Source organism: Felis catus, chromosome E2, assembly GCF_018350175.1.
Source record: "Felis catus isolate Fca126 chromosome E2, F.catus_Fca126_mat1.0, whole genome shotgun sequence".
NCBI classification, from domain to species: Eukaryota; Metazoa; Chordata; class Mammalia; order Carnivora; family Felidae; genus Felis; species Felis catus.
In genome coordinates, this window is record NC_058382.1 from 3,223,736 (window position 1) to 3,248,367 (window position 24,632).

General features: G+C 60.1%; 1 protein-coding gene across 6 annotated transcripts; it reads left to right on the top strand.

The window, feature by feature from the left end:
* Window positions 1–3,049: 3,049 nt before the first annotated feature.
* PPP6R1 (protein phosphatase 6 regulatory subunit 1) lies at window positions 3,050–24,302 on the top strand. Of its 6 annotated transcripts, none has more exons than XM_045046412.1 (24): window positions 3,050–3,581; window positions 12,080–12,312; window positions 12,586–12,772; window positions 12,880–13,017; window positions 13,110–13,175; window positions 14,466–14,578; window positions 14,664–14,777; window positions 15,155–15,317; window positions 15,402–15,554; window positions 15,676–15,810; window positions 16,139–16,203; window positions 16,295–16,410; window positions 16,497–16,582; window positions 16,739–16,828; window positions 16,914–17,011; window positions 19,017–19,074; window positions 19,169–19,350; window positions 21,987–22,111; window positions 22,208–22,355; window positions 22,454–22,524; window positions 22,627–22,708; window positions 23,083–23,193; window positions 23,275–23,346; window positions 23,457–24,302. In XM_045046412.1, exons 2-24 carry the CDS (start codon window positions 12,086–12,088, stop codon window positions 23,458–23,460), a joined length of 2,604 nt encoding a protein of 867 aa, XP_044902347.1. In that variant the 5' UTR covers window positions 3,050–3,581; window positions 12,080–12,085; the 3' UTR covers window positions 23,461–24,302. The 6 variants fall into 6 exon arrangements, with proteins under 6 accessions (XP_044902347.1, XP_044902345.1, XP_044902346.1 ...); XM_045046410.1 differs by lacking the exon at window positions 3,050–3,581 and adding an exon at window positions 3,600–4,221; XM_045046408.1 differs by lacking the exon at window positions 3,050–3,581 and adding an exon at window positions 11,560–11,845 and having other exon boundaries at window positions 23,275–23,353.
* The last annotated feature ends 330 nt before the right edge of the window (window positions 24,303–24,632 follow it).

Here is a 24,632-nt window from a genome sequence, read left to right on the forward strand (position 1 = left end):
TTCACTGCAGCCTTTGTTACCTCCCCTAGAGGATAGTTGGGGGGTGGGGCACGATCTTACAGGACCGAGGGAGCCACGGAGGAGGAGAGGGCAGCGGGAGGAACCTGGAAAGAAAAGTGCTGCTCCCTAAAATCCAGAGCCATCGTGTCTCATCTTCTCAGGCCCTCTTGAGAGGGAGTGTGGTGGACACCCGCCCTCCCTTTTGACCATCCAGCGTCGCCGGTTTCTCCATCAGAAGAACCCCCCCACGTTTGATGTCCAAAGGGCCTGCCCGGAGGCGGGAGCCATGTCACTTCCCAGCATCCCGTGCTGAGGCATGTCACGTGACGTCAGCCCCACCAATTAGAGCCCACCGCGCGGCTTCTGGGCGCGGGAGATGGGGGGAAGGCGGGAGCAGGTGCACCGCGGCCAGCCCGAAGCGCTCTACTTGCCCAGGGCTTGGGCATGGGCCTTGCTCCCGGCTGCAAAGCACTGAGAGATCCCCAGCCTTATCAGATATTGGGGCCGGAGACAGGTCTCACCCCCTTTCATAAATTCCTTGTCAGCTCAACCAAGTCTGGTCGTGTGCAACCAAGGCTCGTGACCAGTGCCATTTTTCAGACGAGGAACGTGAGCCCAGGGTGTTGATGCGTGGGCGAATTCACACAGCTAGGTTTCAGACCCAGGCTGGCTTCAAAGCTGTGCTCCTCCTGTACCCTGGTCTCCTAGCTCCATTTCGTACACGCTAATTCCTCTCGTGTGGCATTTACTCGTACTCTTGGGATTTGGGATGGCCCAATTATTTCACCCTTCTTCCCAAGTTCAGGATAAATTGAAAGGTAGCTACAGAATCCAAGAATTGGAGCTCAAGTATCACGTTTATTACCATTATGGCCAGAGAAAGTAGCTTTAGTCTTGCTGCTACCCCACCCAGCGTGAGACATGCTTGCCTGTCTGGTCACAGGCAGCACTGGACAAGCAGAGGCCTCCCCTTGGGTGCCGCAGGCCGCACTGGGCAAGCTGGCTCTAAGACAGGGAGGGCTGGCGTGAGCCACGATGCCCGTCCAATCTGGCAAATTGTTCCTCAGCCCCTAAAGGGGTTGGAGAGGCCAGGGGAGACACACTAAGCAATGGAAGTACCTCCGTGTGGAAATGTGAACAGTGGGGAATGAGCGTTGTCACCAGACACTTTAAGCGCCTTCCAATTTTTTACGCATAACAGCATCGCCAACCTGTGAGTCCTGATAGGGGGGAGACGCAGATTTTGGTCTTTAAAGCTGCTGCAGCTTCCCAGGTTCTTCCAGACTGACCATGTCAACTTCTCAGGTTTCTTTTGCTGGTTGAAAAGGGCTACCCCTCGTCTCTCAGTTCCTCAGCTTATGTGTTAAAATAATATGGCAACTGTGCAAACATGTAACAAAGCAAGCAAAATGCTGAGTAAAAGACAAAAGAATGTGACTGAAGAAAAGACGACTGAGGAACAGAAGGAAATGCATCACAACTGCTTCAAGCTGAGTTACAATAGGAACCTGGGTCCATTTTAAAACAACCCCCCCCCCAAAACAAAAACAAAAACAAATCCCCAGACACCTGGGTGGCTCAGACTTTGGCTCAGATCATGATCCCACAGCTGGTTGGTTCAAGCCCCATGTCAGGCTCTGTGCTGACAGCTCAGAACCTGGAGCCTGCTTCAGATTCTGTCTCCCCCACCTCTCTGCCCATCCTCCATTCTTTCGCTCTCTCAAAAATAAATGTTTCAAAAAATTGAAGAAACAAGTAACAAAAAACAAATCCCCAGTGATGAAAAGGTTAAGATTGGCAAAACTAAGGAAACAAACAGAGGACTATGGTGGATTGTTCAGGAAATATTTACTCCCTCCCATTCCACCTCCGTAAGAGAAGTACACTTATCCACTCTGTTGGTGTGTGGAATTTATGTGCCTGCTCCCCATAACTTTGGGCTTGATTGTGTGACTTGCTTTGACCAATGGATGGTGGCAGATATGAGGCAACCTGAGACTTGAAATGCACTAACAGATGGGCCCGACCTGGGCTGCTTCTCCCTTTCCTTGTGAGATGGTGCCCTGGGTAGCCCATGGTGCCAGAATACGAGAGACATGGGAAACAGAACCAACTTTGCCAAACTTCACATTGGCCAGCTCCAAGCTGTGAAAATGATAGATACATGCTGCTGAGGTTGTGATTGTTACACAGCAGCAGATAACTGATACAAGGGCCAAAAATTAGCTCGTGCAGCAAATCCACTGGAAATAGCAAGGACCAGAAGAAGAGACATGTGATAATAAGCAAATACAGGTGGAAATGAGAAAGATTAAAGCAAGTACAGAGGAGCTAACAAATGTGAAAGGCAAATGCATAACTGGCATCCTTGAAATGGGGAACAAACAACAAGAACAGGAAAACGTACTAAACATATGATTCAGTAAAATGTCTCTGAAATAAAAAAAAAGTAAATCTGCAGATTAAAAAAATGAAAGGAGTCCGTACACGCACGCACTCGTCTGATCCTTACAGTGGGCCTGTAACATGAGCAAGGGCCTGTAACAAATTGGGGAAACGGAGGCAACAGTAAAGACAAGGCCTAGGCAAAAACCTAAGGCGAGACCTAAGTCAGCTTTACGCACAGAGAAGGCGTCGAGAGCCGCGCGAGGCAGACGCGCGCGCGGGGCCCTGGTTGGAGAGAAAACCGGGTGCGGATTACCCAGGACCTGGACCCTGGAGCGAAAGCAGGAAATAATTGGAGGAGACGGAATGGATTTCCAAAAGGAGCGAGTGGGAAGAGAAATCCTGGAGCAGGATTTGCTCTGGACTTTGGAACGGAGTCGTAGACAAACGCTACCCGCGTGCGGTGGCGCCTGCGCGTTGGGTTATCTGGGTTTATTCAGGGAGAGACCGTTGGCCCAAACCAACGCAAGCGCATCCGCAGCCATGTTCTGGCTGGGCCGGAGGGGCGTGATTGTGCCCCGCGCGCAAACGCACTACCCGGGCCCGGGCGCGCGGCCCCGCGCACCCGGACGGCGGCGGGTGGGCGGGGCTTCCTGCGTGCCCCTGCGCTAGGGGATTGTGGGATAGTGGCGGACGGAGCCGGGCGTCGGAGGCCCCGAGCCGACTGCAGAGTCCGAAGACGCGGTCCGTTTGAGGAAGGGGGCGCCGAAGGAAGTGGGCCTCGGCTTCCGTCGGCCGCTGCTCAGCCCTGCGGCCTGTTCGGACTGCGGAGGACAACGTCTTCTCTGACCGGCCTTTGCTTTCCCGCGCGCCGCCGGGCCGGGCCAGCCGGGACCACTTCCCCGCTGAGGGCCTTCGCCGGCCTCGCGGCCGCACCGACCTCTCCGCGGCCCCGGTCGCCGGCGAGCCCCGGACGCCCGCCTCCGTCCGCTCCCGGCCGGCGCTGACCCCCGGACTCTGGAGCTCGGCGCGCGGGGAGCCCCCTAGGCCCGAAGGCGCTAGCGCGAGCCCCCGCCGCCGCCGCCCCCCGCCCCCTCATACCGGGCCCCTGAGGCGGGGCCGGAGCCGCCGGCGGCGGGGCGGGGGGGGCGCCCCGATGAGCCCCGAGTGCGAGGAACCGCCGCCCCCCCGCGCAGGTGAGCGGGCCCCCGGGTTCCCCGAGGGTCTCTCAGCCCCCCAGGTCTCGGACCCTCGTCCCTCCCCCGGCCAAGTTCCCTAGTCTCTCCTCTCGGCCTCCCGCCGGCCAGCTCACCTCCTCGGTTTCCCTCCGATTCCCCCACTCGCTTCCAACTTCCCCTCCTCGGACTCAGCCCCACTCTCCTGGGACATCTCCATCTTTTCCTCCTCAGCCCCTTTCCCTGGAACACCCCCTTCCTGTCCTTAGACTCCCCGCCTCTGACCCTGCCCGTACCCCTGCCCCGCGCTCAGGCCCACTAGAGCAGCAAGGCTCTCCCTGCTCCCTGCCCGGCTTAGCGTGTGAGGAGGGCTCTGGAAGCAGCCTGCGGAGCCAGCCAGGCCTGCTGAAGGCAGGCGGCAGAGGCAGGGACCAGCGCCAGGCCCTGCCCTGGGGAGACAAAGGCCCTGCCGGACAGTCACAATTAGGGGTGTTGTGATGGAGGTGGCTCAGGGCCTGCAGGCCGCAGAGGAGGGGCTCGGGAGCCTGGCTCGGTGGCCGTGGCGTTCTCTGTCTGGGAGGGACGAGTAGGGGGTTGACAGATGGAGAGTGGGAAGAAGGGCCTTCCGGGTGGAAGGAGCAGCACGTGCAAGCCTGTGAAGGTGGGAACCGGGGAGTGGTCTGCAGAAGTGTGGGGAGCGGGCGGGTGGAGGGCCTTGGTGCCGCTGCCTGTCCAGCCCCTCGAATGTGATCTGGTTAGGGTCTTTCTTGCTCGCTCTTTTACACACCTGAGCCTGGGCTGAGGCCACAGACGTTACCGTTCACTCTGGCCCCAGAGGCAAGATGTTTCTGGAAAGGAAGATGCGTTAGGTGTGGTAGCGGGTTCGGAGTGGTAAAGAAACTTCAGTGGTGTGTAAAATGGTGCTGATGTCAGTGTTCTTCTCACTCGGCGGCTCTGGGGATTCAGTGGGGATTCAGTGGGGATTCAGTGGGCCGTTTCGGGAAGCCTGGACCCTCACGCAAGGCACAGGAAGTGCTCCAGGATCAGTAGCTTTTAGGAGTGTTATTACTAGGTTTGGGATTACGTGTTGCGGTGGCTCTCAACTTGGGGCGCTTGTGTCCTCCAGGGGACATTTGGCAATGGCAGGAGGTGCCGATTGTTATGAGGAAGGTGCTACTGGTGGGTGGAGGCCAGGGATGCTGCTGGACGTTGTACAGTGCACGGGACAGCCCCCGCCACAGAGTATTTTCCAGCCCCAGATACCAGCAGTGCTGCGGCGCAGAAACCCTGCTCTCTAGCTTGGGTGTCGTGTACAGTTTTGCCTTATCTGCCCTGTTGGTACTCGTGAGTGGCTGTGTGTTCTGAGTTGTGTATTTTGATTTATTTTAGTATTTTCAGGGATTTTTGTTGGTTCATCTACAGTTTCTCTGCATCAGAGGAGAGCCCTCTGCTTCCTGCCTACCCCGATCACCAGCACTTTTTCAGGGTCTATGGGAAGTGCCTTCAACAGGTCACGCTCCCCCTCTGGACTTGAGGTGTTTTTTTTAAATAAGTATTTCTAGCTGTGGGCCTGGCCTTATGCTAAGTCCCGGTAAGTTGGCATCTTGCAGAGGGAGGCAGGTGACTGAACAGGCAGATCCTGTCACAGAGCGCTCGGATGCTGTCACAGGGTGACCACGGAAGCTGTGGAAGTGTGGAGCAGGCCCCTAACGAAGTCAGGGGAGGCTTCTTGGAGGAAGTGGTGTCTGTGCTGAAGCCTGAAGGACCCAGGAGGAGCTAGTCAGGCCCAAAGAGCTGGAGGGAAGGCAGAGGGAGCAGCCAGCCAGGGCAGAGGCAAGGGTGCCCACGAGCAGCCAGGTGTGGCGGGAGTGTTGAGCACCATGCGGGTTGCAGCAAGAGATGAGGTGAGAGAGGCCAGGGAGCTTTGGTGAAAACGAGAGGCCTTCCGGGCGCCCCTGGCTCACCAGCTCTCTAGGGCAGGCTCAGCACGTGGGGGGTGGGGACACGCCCTCCTTTCCAGGCCAAGCATGGTTTTCTCTTTGAACACCCGCTTTATAGATCTTCCCGTGGGAGGTGTGATCTTATGGTAACCGTGAGGTGTCTCCCGAGGGAGGAGATGGAGTCCAAGGCCACAGGGATTATATTTGGAGAGGCAGGATTGGAACCCAGGCTGTTCTGACTTTGGATCTCCCTGGAACACTGACTCTGCTCCACTTCGTGTTCCAAGGGCTATTTCAAAATCTGATAGCCGTTTTCCTTTTTTCCTTTGAACCCATAACTGATCCAAGTGACAGTCCCGAATGTGAGCTTTCAGGTCCCTCCTTAGTCGTTGGCCAGGGGCCTGCAATCTTCTAATTCCTAATTATTCCATCTCCCGGGGTTGGACCCAAGTGGCCACCTCCCCTGGGAGAATGTGGTCTGGGGTGTCCCCCTAACTGGGGACCCCTCCCAGGCTTTCCCAAGCCATGGGAAAGTCCCAGCTTATTGTCCCAGCTTATTGTCCTCTGTGGCTGTGGCCAGGTCCCTCCTTCCCTGGCTTCAGTGGCCCCTTGTCCCAAATGGGCATCCTGCTGCCTACCTTGCTAGGTCTGTGCTGGGTTCTGCATCCTACTCAGAGGTCGTGGGGTCGCCATTACTGTTGTCCTATCCTCGGAATCGAAGTCCCCTACCCCCTTTCCAGACTTGGCAGAGAGCTGACAGTTGGGGAGACTTGAGGGAGATGGTCTCATAGCCCTTGGACCTGCTGAGCGCTCAAGGGGCTGAGGCCAGCCTTTCAGTCATGGGTTCTCTCCCCTGCTAGGGCTCGTGTCTCATCTCAGCAGCCTGTGGCCCTGTGATGGCTGAGGGTGGCGGCGCCTGCAGGCCAGAGACGGCCTCTGCCAGCGCTAGACCCTCCCCTGAGCCCCTGGGCCACTCAGGTGGCCACCCCAGACGCGCTTGCTTGCAGGGGCTTCATGGCCAGGGCAGGCGAGGAAGGGGTGGAAGGTAGAGGATCGGGCCCGGGCTCCCTGGCACCGACAGAGGTGGTGGAGGCAGATCGGCGGTGCAGTGGGGCCGGCGCTCTGGGCCTTGCAGTCAGGCCCTGTCTGAGCCTGGGCAGGGCAGGGGCGGGGTGGGAAGGCTCCTGGGAAGGCAGCTGCTGTCACAGGCCTAAGAACAACACAGCAGAGCAAGAGACCTGCCGCGATGGTGCCAAGCTGGCAGAGAGAGAGGTGGTTTTCTTTTTTAATGGCTTCCTTTCTCATTTACAGTTTCCCCTTCTTCCGTTTGCAGCCAGTCATGGTTTTCAAACGGTTGCTAAAAACCAGTGGTAGTCACTTCCGTTTTCTTGAAGTTTGCTAAGAGTTGCACAGGGTGGGGGTGGTGGGGTGTGAGGCGCCTGCCAGAGTATTTGAATGACCTGGGTCGCTCAAGCAGGTGTGCGGAGAGTCTGTCTCTGGGCTTTCTGGTTTTGAAGCTATCACCCCTGGGTTACTGTCCAGCTCCTTCCGTCCCGCTGGGAGTGTCTGGGCTTCGGCGGGGTCAGGGACCTACAGGAAGGGGCTACCAGCTGCCAAGCACTGCCGTGTCAGGACCACCTGCCTGAGCATTTCACAGATGAGGAGATGAGGCTCCAGGATACCAGGTGCCTGGCCCAGGCTCACCCCATTAGAGTGAGAATGGAACCCCCCCCCCCCACCCTGGCCCATCCAATTCCCAGGGCTTCCAGCAAGTTCTGTTAAGTGGGAAGATGGGGTTGGCCATCAGGACTTGAGGTTGGAGTGAATTGAGTGTGTGTGTGTGTGTGTGTGTGTGTGTGTGTGTGTGTGTGTGTGTGTTCCTGTTCTCCTGTATCTCCATCTCTGTTCTGTGTGGAGCTTGAGACGTGATGCTTGTAGGCACCCAGCCGCCACTCGCTTGCGTGTGATCCTTGCAGCCTCTCTGATTTTTGGAGGAACGACCTTAGGTTCTGAGAGTTTAAGGGGCCACCTGGGTTCTGAGGCCCCTGGAGTTCATTCCCCATACCACCCGGCACCCTCCTGTCTTAGGGTGGGCGGGCCCTCCCCTGCCCATCCCTCCCCACCTCTCCCCACTTCCCCCGCCCGCCCCTCCCCACCTTACACCGGCTCTCTGGAAAGCAGCTTGGGGAAGGAAACCCTAGCTGCTGTCCACAACCAACCCATGGGAGAGGTTGGGGATGATGCCCTGATCCCGTGCCCTCTAACTAGGTGCTTTGGAAGTGGGCGGGTCTCAGCTTTGACAATTTCCGCCAGTAGACAGGATGGGGGGCTGTCTGAGTCCTGGTTCTGCCTCTTGGTGGCCACAGCTCTGTCCCTGTGGGCCCCTGTCCCCATGTCTGTCAAATGGGAATATTCACTCTCTTGTCTTGACGTGGAGCCCAGGTGGCCATGCTGGTGTGTAGGTTTTCAGGGGATGTTGTCTGGGCCCCATCCCCGCCCTGCCCCTCAGCTGTGGGGGGTCCTGCTTAGCTCAGGGATGTTGGGGGTGTGGAAGGGGGAACCTGTGCATGCTTTCTGTGCTTCGCTTTTCTGGCAGCTGGCGTCTGGTTAGCTCTGGGTGACTTGGACACAGAGTGAGGCCTGGCCCCGGCCCTGTCACCACAGGCTTGAGCAACTTTGGTTTTGTTTTTGGTAGTGGTTTTCGTTGAGATACAATTTATACGTCATGTGGTTCATTTATTTAAAGTGCACAAGTCAGTGGTTTCTAGTATATTCAGAGTTGTGTAGACATCACCGTAGTAGGTTTTTTTCATTGAGGTGTAACGGACAAAATTGTGTACATTCAATTTTAGAACTTTTGGGGTTTTTTTTTTTAGATATGCTTTTCCCAAAAGGAAATCTCATATCCATTAACAGGTGCTCCCACCCCCATGCCCAGTCTCCCCCAGCTCCTGAAAGCCACTAATCTGCTTTCTGTCTATGGGTTTGCTTCTTGTGGATGTTTCACGTTAAGTGGCGTCCTACAACACGCAGTCCTTGGTGACTGGCTTCATTCCCTGGACTTAGGGGGTCTTTTGAACTCTCTGGTCTCCCCCTCACGTGAGTCTCCAGTGGAGAAGGAGGTGGTGTGCTTGCCACATTGAGCTCCTTGCCTCTCACAGCCTGGGTGGTGGCTGCCCCTCAAGGGGGTCCTGGCCCCAGGTTTGCCCAGCTCAGTGCCTTGGGGCTGGTGAGTCACCTGTGCCAGCCCTTAGTTTTCTGGCCTTTAGCACAAGGCCTGTCACAGACTTGTTACCCAAAGAGAGAGGACGTCCATCAAGCGTAGAAGGGTTTCTTGAGAAGGTCTAGGATCTCAGCAAATGGGGGAATTGCCTGCATGCAAAGGAGAGTCGCTGAGTAGTTTAGAGTGTGGGGGGTGATGTTCAATGTTTTCCCCGTCACACGGCCCGGGGGTGCACACTCAGCACTGGCTCAGCCCTCCTCCCCTCCCCACCCCCACCTGTGACTGTGGTTTAACGGGGGGGGGGGGGGGGGGGGGGGGGGAGGGACATGGGAGGAGCGATGCCCTGGCAGATATGTCACCTGCTGCCTCAGAGAGGGCAGGGGCCTTATGACACGTGGGGGGTTGCAGACGGGGGTATCTTTCTGCTGCTATTTTGAACATAATCGAATCGCGTACCAGGTGCTGTGCAGGGTGCTGCCCTTGGGCGCTCACAGCAGCCTAACGAGGAAGGCTCTGCCTGTGCTGCCCGTCATCTGGTCAGGGCACCAGGGCACGTGCACCGTGTGACAGCACACTGTTGTGCGGACCGGGGTGCACATTCCAGGGCTGGTGGATGGAGGGGGTGCCAGAGCACTGCTTCCACCCTCTCGGGGGGTAGAGGCTTGGCAGGAGACCCCAAGGATGAGAAGGAGCCGGTTACTGGGACATCCCAGGCCGGCGAGGCAGCAAGAGCAGAGTTGCTAAGAAGATCCCAGGCCAAGTGTGCTCTGCACACAGAAAAGCCGGTGTGTCCAGTGCGGGTGAGGAACGCGGTGTGAGGGCGGCTGGAGGAGCCAGCTCACACAGGCCTGCAGCCGGGGCAAAATTTCGATGTGTCTGAGAGCGGAGGGAAGCTCTCAGGCTCCTGAGCAGACAGGACGTGGTCAGGTTCCATCTTAGCAAGACGGTCCTGGATGCCTGTGGAACAGAATGGAGAGACGTGACGGGGCCTGGTCGGGGTGAGGGTTCTGCAGGTTAGAGAAGCGCCCCCAGTGGCTGAGTGATGGGCAGGTGTGCAGGCTGTGCCTCCCTGAATTCAGAGGTGTCTCCTGAGTAAGCGCTAGACTTGGAGCTGGGTGTCCCGCCAAGCCCCCGAGGACCGGGAAGGGGCCGGCCGTCAGAGTCTGGGTGAGGATGGCAGAGCCAGGCCGAGCTGGCCCTGCCCAAACTTGGGCCTGAGCCTGCCCGTTCCTCTGTAAGTGAACAGGACAAGGCCCCCCGCCCGGAGACTTTACCTTCCGGGAGCTTGGGTGGACAGTCGCCTTTGTGCACCTCAGCATCCTCGCCTGTAAAATGGGGCCATCCATACCTTCTTGGGGGGCAGTCCTGAGAGTAGGGAGAGATAAAGGCCAGGCGGTCCTGAAAGCTGTCAGTATACAGCTGATGTGGGACATCAGTCTGGCATGTTAGGGAAGGGGCCCCCTCCATTCCTGTGATGCCGGGAGGCCTAGATGTCCAGCATGGTGCTGGGGCCGTGATGTCCTGCAGGGACCTCTTCAGGAGGGCCGGCCGCAGGCTGGGGGAGGCACACCCCTAAATGGCAGCTGCAGGATGACCTGTGAGGAGCCAGGCTGTAGCTTCCTTAGGGAGGCGCCGTGTAGGTGTGAGAGAGCCGGTGTGTGCCAGTGCTGTGGGAGTGGAGGTCCAAGGGGAGGCTGGGCTTGGCCCGAGCGGGCTGGAAGGCTGGCAGGGGCCCCTGGGGTCTCAAATGGCGAGACCCAGGGAGCCCTTTTGGGCTTCTGGCCGTGAGCGAACACCAGGCACTCAAGTTTGTGTTTTAGAAAAGTGGCCAGCGTGGAGTGGAGGGTGGAAGGCTAACGGGAGAGTCCCTGTGTGCTGTGGGACGGGACCTCTGGGCCTGTGGGAGGGCCCCCCGCCACCCTGGCAGGGACCTGGTGCCTGCTGCCGTCTTGTATGGTGGTGTCTACTCCACTCCACCTGCCGCCATCCTGAGCCAGGGCCGAGGAATCGCCAGGGCCCCAGATCTGGGATCATTGCAAATTTAGAGCCACTTGTTCCTGGGCACGGCGGGTGGGGAGGACGCTTGGAGGTGAGTAGTCTCCCGCAGAGGCTGGGAGGGAGGGCTATGTGCGGGGGGGGGGGGGGGGGGGCGGTGTCTCGAAGGGACATGCGTGTGCCGCTCTGCCCTGGCTTTGAGTCCTGGCTGCTTCCTGAGGGAGTCAGAGCCACTTTGTGCTCTGGGCCTGGGCTCCATTCCATGGTGGGTGGTGTGGGGCAGAGAAGGTGAGGGAGGGCCTCGCAGTCCATCCTCGGTGGCCTCTGCTTTAGGTGGTCTTCACAGGCAGGTGACGAATGTGAGCTCTGGTCAGCACCTGTGTGGTGCTGGGGAGCCCCCAACCTTCCTGGGCATGAGTTGCCTGTCTTGCAGCGGGGTGGCGACGTGTCCTCAGAGGGGGCCATTGGTGCTCTGTGTGGGGGACTAGTGGCCTGGGAGCTTGGTGGCAAGTGCAGGGCAGGCCTAGCAGGAGGTCTGGACTGGGAGCCGTAGGCCTTCGTAGAGGCCTGGTTGAGTCCACGTGCATAGTGGGCTCAGACCCCCAGGCACCCAGGGAGTGCTCCCGGTGAAGTGCTCCTGGTCGGGGAGTGGGACGCAGCCTTGTTCTCCTCCCCACTGAGTCAGTTACCCTGTCCTGGTTCCTTTGGGCCCCAGTCAGCGGCTCTTCTGGGAGGGCCCCCTCCCCCGCTTTTCCTCTTCCTTGTCCCGGGCCCTGGGTGGGGGGGGGGGGGGGGGTTGGGTGTGTTTGTGTGTGTGTATGTAGAATCCAGGCAACAGCCACAGCCTGGAGACATCTCAGACTTCCCTCTGCCGCCGCCCCACGCCCTGCACGTGGCATGGTGATTTGCTGGGCTGGCCAGCAGCCCCATGCTGGCGACCATGGGGCATTTGAATTTGTTCAAATACAGATTGAAGCGAGTCTGATGCCAGAGGCTCCAGGATGAGCCCTGCTCCCACCCGTACTCTCAGGGTCCCTGCCCAGATTTGGGACCGTGGACACAGGCCCTGGACGGGGACAGGATCGCAGGGGCTCTGCACAGCCTCAGGGCTCTTCTTTGCAGGCCACGTGTGTGCACCCCCAGCCCCCCTCCCCCCCCCCCCCGCCCCCCAGACTTCACCCGCGACTGGGGGCGGAGGGCTGGTCAGGGCCATTGGCCTCAGGTGTGCACTACCCTCTGAACTAGAGGGTGGCCCTGTCAGGCTGCCATGGTCATCCAGCAATAGGTGGCTGAGGTGGAGGGAGTGGGGCGTGGCGGGGCAGAGCCAGCAGAGGCAGGTGTGTGACAGGCCCCGCCCCCAGGGCGCCATGTTTTGGAAGTTTGACCTGCACACGAGCTCACACCTCGACGCGCTGCTGGAGCGGGAGGACCTAAGCCTGCCCGAGCTACTGGATGAAGAGGACGTGCTGCAGGAGTGCAAGGTCGTCAACCGCAAGCTGCTGGACTTCTTGCTGCAGCCGCCGCACCTGCAGGCCATGGTGGCCTGGGTCACCCAGGAGCCGCCCGCCAGCGGGGAGGAGCGGCTACGCTACAAGTGAGCCCCACCCCGTCCGTCCCGGCCACTGCCCTACTTGGGCCCCGTGCAGGCGGGGGGCCGGGAAGCAGGGGTGAAGGCGGATGTCAGAGGTCACCTGGGGGTGGGCCTGGGAGAAGGGCGGTGGGGTTCGGGTCCAAGCTCAGGTTGACTGTAGCCTTGGGGGCAGTGGGGAGCCACGAGTGGGTTCTGACAGGAGGGCATGGGAAGGCAAGGATGGCCCTGCCAGCTTCCCTGACATTTGCCACCCTTTTTGGACGTGAACCACCCCAGGTACCCGAGCGTGGCCTGCGAGATCCTGACCTCAGACGTGCCCCAGATCAACGACGCGCTGGGTGCCGACGAGTCCCTCCTGAACCGGCTCTACGGCTTCCTGCAGAGCAGCGGCAGCCTCAACCCACTGCTCGCCAGCTTCTTCAGCAAGGTCATGGGCATCCTTATCAACCGCAAGACAGACCAGGTACTGCTGCACCAGGGCCAGGGCGGTGGGCAGGCGGGCAGGTGCGCGGGCCCTGCTGGGTCGGGCCGAGTGACGAGCCTGACGAGCCCTGCCCCTCTGGCCCCCAGCTCGTGTCCTTCCTGCGGAAGAAGGACGACTTCGTGGACCTGCTGCTGCAGCACATCGGCACCTCGGCCATCATGGACCTCCTGCTGCGTCTCCTCACCTGCGTGGAGCGGCCGCAGCTGAGGCAGGACGTGGTCAACGTGAGTGTGGGGGCGGGGCCTGCCGGGAGGGGGTGGGGCCTGCCGGAGGTGGGCGGGCCGGTGAGCCGAGCGCCCCTCCTTCTCACCCCCAGTGGCTCAATGAGGAGAAGATCGTGCAACGGCTCATTGATCAGATCCACCCGTCAAAGGATGACAATGTGAGTGTCCCCTACTCGCCTGCTGTTCCTACCTGTGGCCCGGCCTCTTCCCTCAGATCTGCTCTTCACACCTGCTTTGCCCCCTCCTCCCTTCCTAAGAGGTGAACTGGTGAAGAAGGGAAGCTTTAGAACCTGGTGTGTGCATGCCCTTGAGTCTCTTGCTGAGAGTAAGAGGAGCTGGACCGACACGGACGGGGTCTGGTGAACCAGGACCTTGCCCAGCATCTGATGGGTCGCAGCCTGGCGAGGGGCCTCGGGCTCTAGGCCCCCTCACTGCCAGCCTCCCCCCCCGCCCCCGGGGTCCCTTCCCCGCCCCCTCCTCTGCTGACTGTGACCTGGCAGATAGACCCTACTTGTGCTTCAGGGAATCCATACAGAATTTCCGCATCCTCACTGCAGCTCACGGGGCCTCGCCGTATCTTCCGGAGCTGCTGGCTTACAGAGCCGATGCCCACAGGTGTGGGGAGTTAGCCCTGAGCATCTAGCCAGTATCCGTCCCTGTAGGGTGAGGGCTGTGCAGGCCTTGTGGCACAGGGGCTCTGAAGAGTGAGCGGCCCGTGGCCCGGGTGGGTCTGGGGTCTGCACAGGTGGGCCCTGGCAGCTGCTCAGTAGGTTACACTCAAGAGTTGTGTTCATGTTTCTCTCTTGGCTTTTCTTTGTAACAGCTTTGTTGAGATACAGATTACGTGCCATGTGGATCACCTATTTAGAACACAATTCAGTGGTTTCTAGTGTGTTCACGAAATTGTGTGATTAGTGCCACATTGTTTTAGAATACTTTTTCATTACCCCAGAAAGGAAATGCTGTGCCCATTAGCTGTCACTCCATTGCCTTGCGGTCCTCCAGCCCCCAGCAGCCACCAGTCTGCTTTCTGTCTCTGGGTTTCCTTTTCCTGGACTCACTGTACGAATGGAATCACGAAATACATGGTTTTCATGACTGGCCTCTTTGCTCACCTGTGTTGTGGCATGTCAGTGCTCCGTTCCTTCCTGAGGCTGAGGAATGTTCTGGCATGCAGACACATCACTGGTATTTATCCACTCACCAAACTCTGGACATCTATCTGGTCGTTCCCTCCTTTGGCTATAGCAGATGGGGTGTCACCTTCTCCAGGAAGCTTTCCTGGGTTTCCCATTTCTTCGTCGTCAGTCCTCTCCCAGCATTTGGTGTCTTCATTTTCTTCCCTCGGCATTTGTTTCCCCATGTCTGTGTTCCTACAGGCCAGCTGGTCAGCTCACAAGGGCCCAGCAGCTGGGCTGGTGTCCTCAGCTCTCTGTTTGCCTCCCCAGCAACATTCCAATGCGTCCCAGTCCCTGTGCGACATCATCCGCCTGAGCCGGGAGCAGATGATCCAGGTCCAGGACAGCCCAGAGCCTGATCAGCTGTTGGCCACCCTGGAGAAGTGGGTTTGCGGGGCAGTTCCCAGGCCCAGGGAGGGAAACTGTCCAGAGCCCTGCACCCTGACCCCGCCCTGTCCCCTGCCCCAGGCAGGAGACGATCGAGCAGCTCCTAAGCAACATGCTGGAGGGAGAGCAGAGCCAGTCTGTCATCGTGAGCGGGATCCAGGTGCTGCTGACCCTGCTGGAGCCCAGAAGGCCAAGGTGAGGGGGGCCAGCCCCCCTAGGTGGCTGAGCCATCCCTCAGAGCCCTGCCTTTGCATCTAGAGGCGAAACTCATGGGGACATGGCCTCTACAAGGGCTGGCCCCTTCTTGGTGGTCACTTAGGGTCCCGGGAAGAGAGTCCTCTGCTCATATCTGAGGCCAAATAAACCGCCTGTGGCTTGGAGGTAGCTGTCTGAATCCAGGGCCCTTCAGGCAGGTGGTTGCCTGAGACAGTGGGGCCTGTCCTGCACAGTCCCTGAGCACCCGCCCCTGGTCCTTGCCCGACCCTTCCCAGGGAAGCAGTTTTTCACTCCCAGAAGTGCCACACGTGTGCATATCCATGCACACAGGTCCTCTGTCCTGTCCCCTGCCGCAGGTCTGAGTCTGTGACCGTGAACAACTTCTTTAGCAGTGTGGACGGGCAGCTGGAGCTCCTGGCCCAGGCGACCCTGGACAGCACCACGTCCAGTGTAGGCGCCCTGCACGCCCTGCGCCCACGCCTTGGCCGTTTCCACCAGCTCCTGCTTGAGCCCCCCGAGGTGGGCTGGGATGCTGGGGAGGGAGGGTGGCAGGGAGGGTGGCCCCACATCCTGGGCAGCGCTGAGCCACCCCTCTGCCTGTAGCTGGAGCCGCTGCGTACTACATGGGGCAGCCTGGCCCCACCACTGGGCAACACCCGGCTGCACGTGGTCAAGCTGCTGGCCAGCGCCCTGAGCGCCAACGATGCAGCCCTGACCCAGGAGCTCCTGGCACTGGATGTGCCCAACACCATGCTGGTGCGGAGGGTAGGGGGGTGGGGGGCTGAGGGGGTCAGGACTGGGCGGGGGCCCCTGGGCAGGGCTGGGGGCAGAGGGCAGGTGGGGGGCCTCGGCGCCAGCCTGTGCTTCCCCCACCCAGGACCTTTTCTTCCACTACGTGTTCAACAACTTCCTGCATGCTCAAGTGGAGTCGTGTGTGAGTGCCATGCTGAGCGCTGGGCCCCCTTCCGACAGTGGCCTCGAGACACCTGCTCCAAACCCCGTCGTGAAACATGTGAGCTGGGCTCCCAGGTCCCCTTCTCTCCCCTCAGGTGGGCTCTGCCCCAGGTCTGCCTGCTGGGTGCCTGTGCGTGCTGGGGGTGGGGCTCGGCCTTGTCTTAGGTCTGTCTTCGAGAAATGGGGGGTGATGTGCAGGTAGGTGCAGGATGTGGTGCCCTCAGGGCAGCGGGTGTCCTGGGAAACAGAGGGATGGCCTCCCTGGATCTAGCCCAGGGCCTCAGGGAGGAGCTGTCCAGCAGCACCTCCATGGGGTGGGGCTGGAGGGACGCAGGGGAGGAGGGGCGGAGTCTGGCCCCGCCCCCACACCCACCCTGCTGTCCCAGCTGCTGCAGCAGTGCCGCCTGGTAGAGCGCATCCTGACCTCCTGGGAGGAGAACGACCTCGTGCAGTGAGCATCCCCCGGGCCCCCTGCCCCCAGGGGAGGGCGGGGCAGGGGCAGGTGTGGCCAGTGTCCAGCTTCGGCCTCTGATCTTGTCCAGGTCTGCAGGGGGCCCTCGCAAGGGCTACATGGGCCACTTGACAAGACTGGCCAACGCCCTGGTGCAGAACGCGGAGAAGGGGCCCAACGCTGAGCAGCTGGGGCAGCTGCTGAAGGGTGAGGGCCTGGGCACACCCCAGCTCTGGAGGGCAGGGGAGGACGCCGTGGGGCCCCTCACGACCTGTCCCCTTCCCTCGGAGCAGACCTGCCCAGTGAGCAGCAGGAGCAGTGGGAGGCCTTCGTGTCCGGACCCCTGGCAGAAACTAACAGGAAGAACACAGTGGACCTGGTGAGGCTGATTCTCCCCTCCATCGGGGTTCTCCCCTGCGCACACCCCTCCGGTCCTCGCCCCTACTCGCCCATACCTCCCCGCCCTGGTCCTCACCCTTATCCGCCCACACCCTGCCCACCTTGGTCCTCACTCCTGCCGGCTCACCCGTCCCAGGTGAGCACCCACCACCTGCACTCCTCCAGCGACGATGAGGACGACCGGCTCAAGGAGTTCAGCTTCCCGGAGGAGGCGGTGCTGCAGCAGGTGGGCTGCGGGGCGGGGACGGGGGCTGGCCTGCTCCTCCGGGCCCCACCCAGCCCCTGACCACCACCCCACCCCTCCTCCGCAGGCCTTCATGGACTTCCAGATGCAGCGCATGACCTCTGCCTTCATCGACCACTTTGGCTTCAACGACGAGGAGTTTGGGGAGCAGGAAGAGAGTGTGAAGTAAGTGCGCCCTCCCTGACAGGTTGGGGGCACAGGGCCGTGGGTCGGAAAGTGAGCACTCACCTGCCCTGTGGCTCCTCCTGCCATCTTTCCCATCTTCCCTGGTGTGGGTGGGGACAGGCCTTGTGCCTTGGGCCTGAGCTGGGCCGTGTGGAGCTCCTGGGATGGGTCCTCGAAGCCGGAGTGGCCCCCACATCCCCTCGCCTGCACAGGCCCCAGGCTGACAGGCCCCAGGCTGACGGGAGAAGTTCTTTCAGTGGCTAGTTGTGCTTCTTTGTAATTGTGGTGTAATAATATTTTAACTTGGTGTTGCTGTCACCAACTTTCTTCTTTATTTTCCGAGCTTTCCAGCACAGGTATTTGTTGCTTTTATAGTCGAGAGAAGAAAATTAGGATTTTCTAACGTCACGTAAATTGCATGAGCACTCTAGTGGCAGCAGTTGGAAGGTAGCAGAGGGCCAGTGGCTGAGTGTCACTTGTGGGGGCTGGGGGGCCACGGATGTCCCTGGGTCGGGGGCAGCTGAGCTGAGGTCCCTGTCTGCGTTTGCTTCATCGCTAGCAGTGTGTTGGGTGCTTCTTGGGTGGTGTCCTATCATGTGCCCACCATCCTCCTCTGCTTAGGGCTCAGGAGCCCCGTTAGAGCTGGGGAGACTGAGGTGCGTGTTGGCCGGTGTGGGAGCAGGATCACTGCTGCGTGATGGGCACTGGCTGGCGACTGGGCTGCCTCGCCTATGTGGACGTGAGCTCTGTGTCCGCTGCTACCTGCCCAGCTCAGTGCCCGGTGCGTGGATGGCCTGGCGGTTCTGCCTGTGTCTCTGAGCCCTGGACCCTAGAGAGAAGACCCCGCCCTGGTGGAGGACGGTGTGGGGACTACCAGCTGTCCTCTTGATGGAAACTGTTGCCTCCACCGTCACATCATTTCCAGTGGGGCTACAGACTCCTTTAAGAAACCTTGAAAGCCATGAAGCATTCTAGAGTGGAAGGTAGATGAGTATTTTTAGGATGTTGGAGCTGAAGACGTTGCCCGGCAGGGCTCAGGCTGCCAGAGTGGACTGCCCAACCGGGACCAGCTCCGCGTGTCTGGGTGGAGAGGTCGCGAGGACACCGCGTGGGCATGTCTGCTCGGTGTCAGGAGCTGGGACAGTGCTCCGATCACTGACCTCCATTTGTCCACAGATCTTCGTGGCAGTGTTTCCTGGGGGGAGGGGGGCACGTGGTAACGTGGGAAGTATCCGTAACGCGGGGGACGGACAGATGTCCGATGCCGCCAGAGAAGTGGGTGAAGGACACGAGGCGGAGACTGGCGGGAGGAGACTAAGTGATGCTCCGGCAGCACTTTGTGTTGGCATTGAAAGCACGTGCGCTCACTTCCCTGGAGCTGGAAGTGTTTCGTGGGGCTTTCAGAAAGGGAGTTGAGCAGAGGGAGCTGGGTGTCGGCCTCGTGAGCGGGGTGAGAGGCTGAGCGGGGTGAGAGGCGTGAGAGGCGGGTGGGGTGAGGTGAGTCCCAGCCCCAGACTCGCCCCGCTCTGGCTGGGGCTGGATATGCGGGCCGTGTGTGCTGTGGCCTGGCGCTGGGAACCTCCGGCTCTCACTCCTCAGAGACAGGAGGGATGACGACAGCCCCCACTTGTGGCCCGTGGCCACGGTCTCATTCGGTTTTGTTTCTTTGGTCTCTGCTTAAATTGCGTGCAGCTACTCCAGCTACCAGAGGCCCAGGGCAGCACGGGGACAGGATAGGGAACAGAGTAGGTGCCGTCCATCAGAGTCGGCACACGGTTGCGTCTCCATTTCTGACCGTGCCGTGTTGGGTCCAGTCACCGTGGGCACTAGACTGTCTCCCCAGGGAAGCATGTGCCTGCGTAAGGAGCTCACCTCGATGGTAATCTTTACGCTTTAACGGGCATCCCTGTGTGAGGGCTGAGATAGGAGATGGAGGCGTTCTGTGCTCCACCTCGAGATGCCCTGACGCGGCCACTGCCTCACTGCTGTGGTACTTCCCTCCTAGCGCGCCATTCGACAAGACCGCCAACATCACCTTCTCCCTCAACGCCGACGACGAGAACGTGAGTACCCCCTGTCCCTGGCCGTGCGGGGGTGGGGGTGGGGGGTCCTGCAGACAGTGCCGCCCACCCCAGCCTCCCACCCTGCACCCCGCAGCCCAATGCCAGCCTGCTGGAGATCTGCTACAAGGACCGAATCCAGCAGTTTGATGACGAGGAGGACGAGGACGAGGACGAGGAGGAGGGCCAGGGCTCCGGGGAATCTGATGAGGAGGATGGTGCCTGGCAGGGCCGCCAGCTGGCCAGGGGAGCCCGTCTGGGCCAGCCCCCGGGTGTGCGGTGAGTCCTCTCCGCCTCCTACAGGCGGGAGCCCGGCACGCGGGGCGGTCGGGCCCCTGAGATGTGGTTTTCGCCCGCTAATGTGGATGAGAAGCGTGAGAACGTGGTGTGTATTAGGTGGGGCACTTCGGTTTTGAATGCCAGAAACCCAGCTAAGCTGAGGTCAGCTACAGAGAGAATAGGGCAGTGGCTCGTGTGTGGCCGGAGAGAGGTGGGTCCTTGAGGAATGGCTTGGTGCAGGCGAATCTGTCTCTCCGCTCTGTTCTCCCCATGTTCGCTCTTGTTCGGGTGTCCCCACAGAGCCACCGACGTGGCATTGGTATGCCTTCGCTCCAGTACAGGAGAGGCGGTGATGGTGTCTCCCGTACAGGCTGTGACCAGCTCTCTGCACACCCCAGATTCGTGCCTTGTGAACAGGTGCTCAGGGTCTTTGTCCCTGTGGTTTTTGGCTTTAGGATTACACTGTGTAGTTTTAACTTTTTCGTGCATGGCCCCACAGACACCCCTTTGCCAGCCCCTTTGCCAGCCCCAGCTAATGATGAGGGAGTGGAGCCATCCCTGTGCCACCGTGCCCCCTGAAGGTGGCGCTGTCCTGACTTCCTGCCCTATAGATTTTGCCTCCTCCTCCTACTTGTGAGGTCTTCACACACACACACACACACACACACACATCCCCCCTCCCCACCATGGCTGTGGTTGTGTTTCACTTCTCATCTGCTGGGTTGTGCTGTTGTGTTACTGGCCGGGCTGGTGTGTACTTGTGTGTGTCCTTGAACACCCCAGTCATGACTCACCCCATGTTCTCTTCCAAGAGTCTCACAGTTAGGTTTTTGATCCCGTGGCGAGCTGTGTGTGTATGGTGTGAAGTGGGGGTCCAGCTTCCTCTTCTCTCTGTGTGAATGTCTTCCCAGCACCTCTTGTCGAAGAGACTGCCCTGTCCCCACTGAATGGACCCGGTGCCCTTGTCACACATCATTTGACTGTATGTGTGGGTTTATTACTGGCCTCTTTGGTCCATTGGTCCTTATGCCAAGACCTCCTTGTCTTTAATATTTTTTTGTTTTCATTAAAAAAATTTTTTTAATGCTTGTTTATTTTTGAGAGAGAGAGTCAGAGTGTGAGGAGGGGAGGGGCAGAGAGAGAGGGAGACACAGAATCCCAAGTAGGCTCCAGGCTCTGAGGTGTCAGCACAGAGCCGGATGCAGGGCTTGAACCTACGAACCGTGAGATCATGACCTGAGTTGAAGTTGGACGCTTAACTGACTGAGCCACCCAGGCACCACCCCCTAATTTCTTTTGTTATTTTAGTGAGAGAAAGAGAGAACATATGAGCAGAGGAGAGGGATAGAGGGGGACAGAGAATCTTAAGCAGGCTTTATGCTCATCTCAGAGCCTGATGTGGGGCTCAGTCCCATGACGGTAAGATCATGACCTGAGCTGAAATCAAGAGTCAGACCCTCAACTGACTGAGTCACCCGGGTGCCCCATCCCTGTTTTGATTACTGTTGTGTTGTATTAAGTTTTGAAATCAAGAAGCGTGAGGACTGCAAGTTTGTGGTTGTATTTCAAGACTGTGTGGCCTATTCAGGGTCCCTTGGGATTCGGTGTGGATTTTAGCATCAGCTTGTTAATTTCAACAACTGAAGCCAGCCAGGGTTGAGAGGGCCCGTCTGGAACCTGTAGGTCAGCTCAGGTTGTGCCCTGAAAGCCCCATCCCATCCTCCAGTCCCTGAACACGGAACGTCTTTTTTCTATTTGGGTGTTTTGTAGGGTATAAGTTTCATGCTTCCTGTGTTAAATTTATCCCTACATATGTTACATAAGTGGAATTTTGAGATTGTCACAAGTGTACAGAAATAGAGTGGATTTTTGTACGTCGACGTGTTCTGCGGCACTCGCTCTAACAGTCTTAGCGGATTCCTTGGGGTCGTCTGAACACAGTCACGTCATCTGCAGTTAGAGCTTTACTCCTTCTTTTCTGATCCGGATGCCTCTTAATTCGTTGTTTTGCCTCCTTGGCCTCCAGTATGGTCCTGAGCAGAAGTGGAGAGCAGCCCCAGTCTTGCTCCTGGCCTTGGGGAGCATCTGGGCTTCCTCCACCTTGTGTGATGGTCCTTGTGGGTTTAGGAGATGCGCTGCCGCCGCCGCCCCCCCCCCCCCCGCCCCTGACTCTGGAAGCTCCCTTCTGCTCTCTCTTTGCTGAACGTCTGCGTTTACTCTCAGCTGCGTGCAGATGGGTCCCTTTCCAGTCGGTAACCATTCACACCATGGTGCACTCGGCATCTTAGGAGCCATGTCCTTTCTTAACCATTCCCCAGTTGGCGACACATAGGCCAGTCGGGCTGTCCCCTGGGCTGGGGTCGTGTGTCAGTCGATACTTAGAGCACAGTTTTGGAGCAGCCGCTCCGAGTGTGTGGTTGGAGGGAGAGTGTCAGGTCAGGGGTGGGGGCGGGGAGGCTGTTCGCGTTAAGGATGGGCTTTGGCATCTTCTCACCCCATGGGCCCCAGAAGGCCCTGACCTGCCTGTGCTGTGGCTTCCCTGCCGCCCCCACTCGTCCATCCCTTCTGTCGTCCCCGGGTAGTCAGGACACCTGGCTGTGTCTCAGCATAGCCGCTGACCATTGGTTTCCGGGCAGGAGTGGAGGCAGCACAGACAGCGAGGATGAGGACGACGAGGAGGACGAGGATGACGGTGACAGCCGAGCAGCCGGTGGGAGGACCGGGCCCCCCTGTCACCCCGGCCCTGGCCCCCAGCCTCCAGGTGGGTGAACACGACACGCAGGGTGGGGCATGCCGGGGTGCACGTGGGGTATCCGCCTGCCGTGCTCACCCCTCCCTCCTCCCTCCCCCTGCCCAGGCCCCAGCTGGCCAGCCACCTTTGACCCAGTGCCTACAGACACCCCGACCGGCTCCCGAGACTCTGGGGAGAAGGAGCCGAGCTCTGGTCTCCTTGCCCCACAGGGGCCCCTCGGCGCTCCCCGGGACCTCTCCGCCCTGCAGCTCAGGTAAGGCCGCAGCGGGTACCCAGTCCCTGGGCCCCTGGGCTGGAGCGCTGACTCCAGCTGGCCCTTGAGCTGCTCCCCCCACCTTGCCCTCCCCCCAGGTCTCAGGACCCCGCGTCCCCCTCAGCACCTCAGGAAGCCACAGACGGCAGCACAGTAGCGGAGCCCTCGGGTGAGCGTCGCCTGCCCAGCCCCACCGCCCATCCCGTTGTCCCCTGGCCTTGCCCACGCCCGACCTCGCTGAGCTCAGGTCTCCTGGCCTCTCTCCGCACAGCCCCCTGCCAGGCCTTGGTCAGCTTCGGGGACCTCCAGGCCACCCTCAGAGGGACACGCTCCACTCCCAGCTCCTTGAACAGGTGAGCGGCTTGGGAGACAGGTGGAGCCTGGCCCCTAGGTTGGTCCTGCCCTGGAGTTGCTCCAAATGGCCCTCAGAGGACCCCCCAGGTCTGCACTGCTGCCTCGGGGCCTCGTGGCGACTGGGGGTCCACTGCTGTGCCTGCGCCCACGTGTGGATGCCACAGAGGACCCTGGAGCCCAGGGCCCCAGGGCTGGGAAGGCTCCCAGAAGCAGGCAGGCGGTGTGCAGAGCTATCTGGATCTCCTCCTGCCTGGTGGCTCCCAGGGGTCTCTGATGGGAGGGTCCACCCTGGGCTGTGCACCTCTTAGGGGTGGGAGGGTCCACAGGGTATTGGTGATGGGAGCCCCACTGATGATCCGCCCTCTACACACAGTGCAACCAGAGACCCTGCTACCTCCGTCCCAGCCCCCGCGGCCTGCCAGCACCCCCAGACCACAGAGGGGGAGAAGAGCCCAGAGCCCTCAGGGCTCCCCCAAAGCCAGAGGTGAGTGTGGTGCGGCCTCCCAGGGCAGCCGGGGTCACGTGGGGGAGGCACTGACCTTCCTACATCTGTCTCCTCTGACAGTGCCCAGGCCCTTACACCACCTCCGATGTCCAGCGGCTCTGCCCCGGGAGGGCCAGCATCCCTGGGCTCCCAGTGAGTGGTGAGGGCTGGCTGGGGAGCAGCTGGGCTGGGGCTGGGCAGGCGGGGGGCTGCGGGGGTGGGGGCAGCGGGCTGCTCACCTGGGTCTCCCTCTTGGTTCCCAGGTAACTGCCTGGTCCTGGTGGTGGCGGCTGAATTCTCCATACTCCACGTGGACCCGGCCCAAGTGGGGGCAGGGCGGGTCCCACGATGGCCCTGTTGCCCCATCACCCCCTCCCCCCCATCTGCCCCCACGTTCTCTCCTCTGGACTCCCAGGAGCCTGGTGCCAGGGAGACAGGCCCCTACCCACCCCCATTTGCACTGAGAAAAGAAATTATGGAGTTTTGTCTCCTAGAATAAAGATACAGAGTTGAGTAGAGAGAAAGGAGAGAGAGAGAGACCTATATTATATATTATATAGAGAGAGTGGGTGGGTGGAGAGCCAGGAGGAGGCCAGGCGGGCGGGACAGCGGGTTGGACCTTCATCCCATCCCGAAGACATTGCCCCCCCACCACCACGCCCCCAGCCTCCGGTGCAGATGCCCACACCCACACTCGGCTCAGGTCCGCCTCGGGGGAGGGCCCGAGTGGGGGCCGTGCCTTTGCCCAGACCCTTGCCCTGGACCCTGCACTTTGACCCGGGCTGGGGGCTAGAGGACCCCTGCCCGGCCCTGCTGCCTCTGTAGGAGCTGGCAGTCCCCATCCGAGGGGGTCTCTTCGGGGACATTCCTGTGGGGCCCTGATGCACTCACTGAGACTTCCGCACCTCCCATGGACCCCGGGGCGGGGGGTCGGCAGGGGTCTGGCTGGGGTCCCCTTCCCATGCCCGAGGGTCTGGGGTCCAGCCCAGCTGCCAAGTGACCTTGTCCCAGCTCCCCCTCCCCAGGCTGGCGTGAGTGTGCGTGTGTTCGTGCCCAGCTTCTATTTCATATTGCAAATATAAATAAATAAATACAGTTTAAGATTCCCACTGAGACCTTGAGTTCTGGGACTCGGGGAGGGGCAGCCCGAGCTGTCCTTGCACTGTGGCCTCACGACCCCAGGTGTGGCCCGCAGAGCGCAGTTAGGCTCCTGGACCTCCTTGCTCTGCAGAGGGTGGGGTCACTCGGGTCAGCGCAGGAGGAATGCCTGGGGCAGAGGGGCAGAGCCCTGCCCAGCCCTGTCTGGGACCTGGTCCCCACAAGGTCCCCTGTCCTGGGGTCTCTGTGTGTCCCGGCTCCTGGCTCCACACACAGGTGGCAGGTCTATCCCTGGCCTTGGCAGCGGTGGGCGGGGGAGCGACACGGCTGGGTGACCTTGC

What these genes read in the sequence shown, in the direction of transcription:
- PPP6R1 (XM_045046408.1), top strand. Translation starts at nt 11,720, where the DNA reads ATGAGCCCTGCTCCCACCCGTACTCTCAGGGTCCCTGCCCAGATTTGG. An exon ending in CAAACCCCGTCGTGAAACAT is followed by an intron (nt 15,811 to 16,138) that starts GTGAGCTGGGCT and finishes CTGCTGTCCCAG; the next exon opens with CTGCTGCAGCAGTGCCGCCT. An exon ending in CCCTGGCCCCCAGCCTCCAG is followed by an intron (nt 22,112 to 22,207) that starts GTGGGTGAACAC and finishes CCCCCTGCCCAG; the next exon opens with GCCCCAGCTGGCCAGCCACC.